The sequence below is a fragment of the Lipotes vexillifer genome, unplaced genomic scaffold (genome assembly GCF_000442215.2).
Source record: "Lipotes vexillifer unplaced genomic scaffold, Lipotes_vexillifer_v1.1 scaffold1047, whole genome shotgun sequence".
Lineage (NCBI taxonomy): Eukaryota > Metazoa > Chordata > Mammalia > Artiodactyla > Lipotidae > Lipotes > Lipotes vexillifer.
This window is the reverse complement of record NW_006771990.1, coordinates 398,189-404,894: the sequence shown is the minus strand read 5'-3', so window position 1 is coordinate 404,894 and position 6,706 is coordinate 398,189. Positions and strand designations below refer to the sequence as shown.

The 6,706-nt window shown below is 38.2% G+C and overlaps 1 protein-coding gene across 3 annotated transcripts in view; it reads left to right on the top strand.

The window, feature by feature from the left end:
* The window catches only part of LOC103080445 (catenin alpha-2), a 273,579-nt gene extending 267,159 nt beyond the window's left edge, over positions 1-6,420 (top strand). For all 3 annotated transcript variants that reach the window (XM_007447246.1, XM_007447245.1, XM_007447244.1), the window contains one exon: positions 5,156-6,420. In XM_007447246.1, coding sequence (XP_007447308.1) covers positions 5,156-5,443 — 288 coding nt within the window. In that variant the 3' untranslated portion in view covers positions 5,444-6,420. The remainder of the gene's footprint in view (positions 1-5,155) is intronic.
* The last annotated feature ends 286 nt before the right edge of the window (positions 6,421-6,706 follow it).

The following is a 6,706-nucleotide window of genomic DNA, read 5'->3' as shown; positions in this document are numbered from 1 at the left end:
GAAAGAGAAATCTGTCTATTAGAAGTTAAGTGAGGTTAAGAAGAAGAGAGTGGTAATAGAGGCAGAAAAAGAGCCAGAAAAACCCTATAGAATTGGCTGTAAAACAGCTCTCCCGCCCTTATTTGCTTTTCATGGACTGTAATAGAACAAGATGTGAGGAAACATCTGTTGCCTTTTTAAAATAGTACTTTGATATTTTAAAAAGAATAGTGACAGAATTAGGAGAAGCCTAATTTCCGTGGTTAGGGACAGCAGACACCTATGGAATGGAATAGAGAGAATTAATCTAGTACAGCTTGATAAATTTGGGGGCTATGGATTCGTCTGCCATGCTCGACTCTGAGAAGCATCATAGAGCAATGGTTAGAGCATGGGCTCTGGAGTTAGGCTTCCTGGGTTTAAATCTTGGCTTTCCCACTTAGCTGAGCACAATAGTATTCCCTGTCTGAGGGGTGGATGTGAGATTGAATGAGAGAAAGGAAACTTGAGAAGTTAGTCCAGAGACTGGCTCATGGTAACATTTGCTAAATGTAAGCTATTATTTTTTTTTAATTAAGTAGCCACTTCTCTTAGACTTGATATAAGAATTTAATGAGCTGCCTCATAGGAATAGAAAGGCCCTTGAGCAGGAAAAGATACAAGTCTCTTTCCGTGGATAAGTCTAGTCAGTGTATATGCAAGCCAACTTGAGGAATGGCTGGCTACAGCCCACCTTTGAGACTTATTTAAGCTAGCAAGACCAGCCCAGATAAAGGCTTAGGACACTAACCAGAGTAGCTGAGCCCCACCTGAGGGTACAACAATATACAGCAGTCATTACTGCTGTATATTGAATGTACTTCATAGAAACAGAGCAAGTACAAGAAAAATCTGCAGGGATCAGATCCCAGGAACTGCTGCCGTCAAGGTGCATCCAAGCCAGGAGACCAGTCAAAAGGCCAGGAAGGATTGCTGGGCAGTAGCACATCCCAATCCAGAAGATTTAGTTAGAAAGAATTCAGGCTCTGAGGATGAGACTAAAAATCACAGACCAGGTGAGATGGACGCTCTCACTAGACTTAGTCATGATGTTTATAGGATGCCCAGACAGAGTTAATAATTGAGATCAGTTCATTTCGAATGATAGTTAGTCACTGAAAAACAAGACCCCAGAGATTAAATGATGCTTCACAGAAGTAATGCAATGTAGTGGTTCAGATGTTGGGCTTTGGAGAGAGAGAGTACAGGTCTTAATTCCTACTTTGCCAGTTACTACAGGGACAAGTTATCCTACCTCTCTAAGCTTTCCTTTTCTCATCTTTAAAATGGGGGTAACAGTTTCTACTACAAGGATTTTTGAAACTTGAGTCATGCAAATTAATTAAAAGGACTAAGGCAATGCCAAGCACCTAGTAAGTGATCAAGTAATGTTGGGCATTAATATTATTAGAATTTCATTAACACGTCCTGTTTGAAAATGCCCTAGTTACAGTATACACCACAAAATAGAACACAATTATGTGAAATAAGTTTTCTTAAACCTTCCATTTAAAAATCTTCTTTCCATGTAGCTTTACTCTTTTTAATGTATTTTCTTTAGGAAGTGAATTTTTAGCAAGATGTGCCACTTGGAAACCAGGTCTCAGTGCTATTTTGGACAAGTATAAAGGAGACCCATTTTTAAATAAAACAAATTATGATTGTGCTGAAAATGATCTAAATCATTACAGTGGGTATAGGGCAAATGGTAAAATTTATCCCTGGGGAATTCAAGTTTTAAGAACAAGTCAAATTTTGTATTAATTTTAGATTGGCCTTATTGCCTTGGAGTATATTTGTTCAGGCTTACCTGGCCCTCACCTACTCTCTTTGCCTTGCCATGAATTCAGTACCTGCCCCACCAGGTGGCTTGAACAAAATCATTGACTTTATAATTTAGAGCTGTCTCACTGTCAACTAATGTGTTAGGTTTATTCATAGGATTCCTGTGTCAGGCTGAGAGAGCAAAGGGGTTCTGAAGAAGAAACAGGCTATCATATTTTTGCAGCAGAATTAGACACCATCTATCTGAAAATGGAATCTGTGGTAAAAATCTCCAAATTATTTGTAATTCTTCTCTTTGGATCCACTCAATTCTCCCAACTCAATTCTCCCAAGATTTGCTTTTCTGAGGACAATTTAAAATACAATAGACATATCTTGCCCTAATCTACTTCTGCTAATTCTGTTGCCCCAAAGCAAATCAACAGAACTGTCCCTGATATAATATCATTCTACTCTCTCTTTACCCATAGCACACAACAGAAGTAACTAACTTTATGACCGAATTTTACTCTTTTCTGAAACATTATAGAATTTTACAGGGAACTGTCGATTGGCCAAGGGGTATGGTATCTAGCTCCTAAAGAAACTATGACTGATCTAATCATCCCAGCATTTTGCTATCTTATCTCTTTTCTTCATTATTTATACTTCTGCCTGGGGGTATAATTGGAAAGATGAAAAAGTGAGATTCAGTTGGTTAATTAGCTGTGATGTTACCAAACTTGTTGATGGTGGAAGTCCTGAAATCATTGGTTGAAATAAGCCTTGAGAGCGTCTTTGGGTGTCATAAATCCAGTGGTTCTTAACCTTAATCTTTGAATCAGAATCCCCTGGATTGCCAGTTTTTTTGATTCAGAAATGTGGGGATTGGCCTGAGAGAGTGCATTTCTAACAGGTTCCCAGGTGATGCTGGTTCAGAGACTGTACTTAGAGAATCACTGGACCAATCTGTGCCTGGTTTCCCTTCTATTAACATGAATAATCTAGAATTTGCTTTTCCTTAGCTAACTTTAGAAACTTATGCTGTAAAAGTAAACATTATGGGTTAAACAGTTATTTTGGTATATGGACACCTTATACAGTATAATAGAATTGGTAGCATAACTAGTTACTCTATCCAATTGGTTGATTTAATTTGCAAAGCAATCAATTATATATTCATTGAGTCATGGCTCTAATCCACAAATCTCAGCTTCTCTATATTATTGTGGCGTCAATGTAATACTGGCTTTTAATCGTGTGTGTGTGTGTGTGTGTGTGTGGTGAAGCCTCAGTTTTATGGTATTGCAAGAAATTCATACGTAGAAAGCTTCTTCCATTGTTTTCTCAAATAATCTGATTTTATGAGCTTTTTTGTGGTAGAAGAATTGAGTTCATTTCTCATAGAATTTTTAAACTCAGAATAATGTTTATTTAGCTTTAATGAAGGATGTGGAACAGATAACAGCCAGAACAACATAATAGAGTCTTTAGATATAACTTCTTTTTTTTTTAACATCTGTTTTGGAGTAGAATTGCTTTACAATGGTGTGTTAGTTTCTGCTTTATAACAAGTGAATCAACTATACATATGCATATATCCCCATATCTCCTCTCTCTTGTGTCTCCCTCCCATCCTCCCTATCCCACCCCTCTAGGTGGTCACAAAGAACTGAGCTGATCTCCCTGTGTTATGAGGCTGCTTCCCACTAGCTATCTATTTTACATTTGGCAGTGTATATATGTCCATGCCACTCTCTCACTTTGTCCCAGCTTACCCTTCCCCCTCCCCGTGTCCTCAAGTCCATTCTCTATGTCTGCGTCTTTATTCCTGTCCTGCCCCTAGCTTTAGATATAACTTCTGATGTCCCCAGTCACTGCTTGGGACTTGCTTTGGTCACAAGAAATGACAAGTTAAGTGAAATCAGGTCACATCACATAGTGGAGTCACTGTGTTTGGGGTCACTGGGCATAAACACTGTTAATTACTTCATACCCAGAAGGTTGTATGCCTAGTTCCTATTCTCTAATATAGCTACACCGATTACAAGTTATACAATGAACAATCTCAGCAACTAGGAACACATTACTCAGGAACATTCTTGGATCCCTCATTTAACTGCAATGGATACATTTCCTTAGTTGCTATTACAGGTTTAATGAACAGACTATATTCAGGCATCCCTGAGGCTGGAGTAATATTTGCAGTCCAGCTGTTAATTCTTTCCTTTCACTAGGTGACATGTAGAATCCTGCCTGAAAGGGGGTCTGAGAAATGCAGTTTTGAACTTTTCCAGCTTTTGTGTTCTAGGAGTTTGAAACAGTTATCGAAACGTCTAGTATACAGTCTATAACACACTGCCTAACTAGTTAAAAGCAGAAAAGAGGTAACTTGAAAAATACCTGGCCTTAGAGTCTGGAGATGAACTTCTACACCTACTCTGCTCTAAGTTGTGACTGGTCTTAGCAATTTTAAAGCCATTCTACCCAATAGGGTGGCAGTATGGCACAGTAGTACAGTCTTTAAGGACCCCATCACTTAAGCTGTATAAACCTGTGAAAATTGCTGGACCTCTGCATGCACCAGATCTCTCACCATATAATGGCAATGACAGTAATACCTCCGTCACAGGGTTGTTGTGAGAGTTAAATGGGGAAACAAAGTTCGTAAAATAGCATTTGACACATCGTAAGAAATCAATATTTCATTAGCCCATGGATAAGGGGGTCTCATTGAATGTTCTTTGACCTATGCAAGCCTGACACAACTGTTGATATTTTATATGAGGTATATTTAAGACCTGGGAATAGTCAGGTACTGCAGCACAATAAACACCTAAGTAAAAAGTCAGCGCACCCATGGACATATTCCTCTGCTTAGCTGCCTGCATCCCTACCAATCCTGAGCTCAAGATGGAGAAATAGTATACAAATAGATACTTCCACTGGGAGAGCCATAAAACCCCTTATAACGTTTTATTCTTTAGTGCCTGCCAAATGCTTTTCAAATAATTGTCATTATTACCAATCAGCCTAATGCAATAACATGAGATGTTCCACTTTGGAAAACTTTTGTTATGTTGGAATTCTTACATGACAAAAGGAGGGTTTTGTCTTTCGAGGTACTGGGATTTTAGAAAACTGCGTATAGTTGAGTATCCTCTATTTTTTCTTTTTATTTTGGGATTAGGGCTAGAAGAGAGGTGACTGCTTTGTAACCTATTCTCCTTATCATGTAACAATCTGCTTCTTTTTTGGCAATACTGTATACTTGAATAAACACAGCACTGTTTTAACTGAGAAATTGCACCTCCATCTTCTGAATGTTGTGCCTTGGCTAACCCAAGTATGTTTCATTCTTCTTCCACTCCAGCTGGACAGTGCCACATCGCTCATCCAGGCAGCTAAAAATCTGATGAATGCTGTTGTCCTCACGGTGAAAGCATCTTATGTGGCCTCAACAAAATATCAGAAGGTCTATGGGACAGCAGCTGTCAACTCACCTGTTGTGTCTTGGAAGATGAAGGCTCCAGAGAAGAAGCCCCTTGTGAAGAGAGAAAAGCCTGAAGAATTCCAGACACGAGTTAGACGAGGTTCTCAGAAGAAACACATTTCACCTGTACAGGCTTTAAGTGAATTCAAAGCAATGGATTCCTTCTAGGATGATAGGCTTTAACAAGAAAGCTTTTTCTTTCTTTTCCTTTTCTATTCTTTTCTTTTTAATTCCACTTTTGTATGTATACCTGCTGACTCAAATGCCTCTGGCATGGGGAACTAAGGGAGCAGTGTCTGTTTGCATGTAAGATGAGATGTGATCAATACTGCTGATCCATCTCTAGCCCAGGGAGGGGACAGGGAGTTCCTGTCCCAAGGTGGCACAGAGCTGTCCTTTGCAACATTCTAGTAAAATTGGGCAAAGAGTTCACATTGCAATGTTTATGGGAGTGGGAGGGATGGGGAAAATAAACTTAACTCTACAAAAGCAAACTCTAATGCATGCAAGAATCATTAAGTTGGCAGGTATATTAATAAGCGAAAAATCTGGAAGTGTAATGGTAGAACATAAAGCTTGTATTGCTTCTGTTTCAGTGCAAAAGTGTACTAGCCAATACGCTTAAGTGTGTGACCCACAAATTGAGCAATTTAACGTTGACATCATATCGATGATATTATGTGGAGTTTTTACTAAGGGGAAACTAACTCGTCCAGCCGAAAATGTTTCTTTTAATCTGTATTCTGTTCTTTCTCTCCTAGTCGTGGCATTACTAGTGCTCATGTTATCAATTTCCCCCTTTACTGAAAACATAAACAGTTATTTAAAACAATTATAATCCTTCTGGGGGCACTGGAGGCACAATGTGGTGATCATCTTGCTTTTACTTTTTAAAAAATTTGAACTATGATGATTTTGCTAGAAATAGGAGGCCCAGTGATGGAATGTTAGAGGAATGGAAACTGACAGTGTGTGAAGATTTAGAGGCAAATACATAGGTATAGCTTGGAGTGCTGGTATGTAATATACCATTGTATCCACTAACTCGAAATAAACACATTTAATCTTGACATCTAAAGAATGCTTTCCTTCTTTGAATGCATGCTTATAAAAGATTAGCTCATCTTCTTGAAAACTGATTAAAATTGCTTTGTGTTCATTTTTAGAAATTGGAGGTAAAAGTAGCTAGGTGATATGTAAAGAAAACTCTGGGATATCTTTAAGTCCAGGAATTGTTTTTTTGTGTGTGTGTGTTTTCCCATGTGTTTTTATTCACTTTCAAACTGAATCTAAAATGAGAAAGTCATGTGTTAGAATTTTCTGGGCCATGTTTAGCCCTGGGCTAAACTTAAGAAACTTAATGCGTTCTCAGAGAGAAACTGAATCAAAAAAAAAAAATTATATATATATATATATATATATATATATATA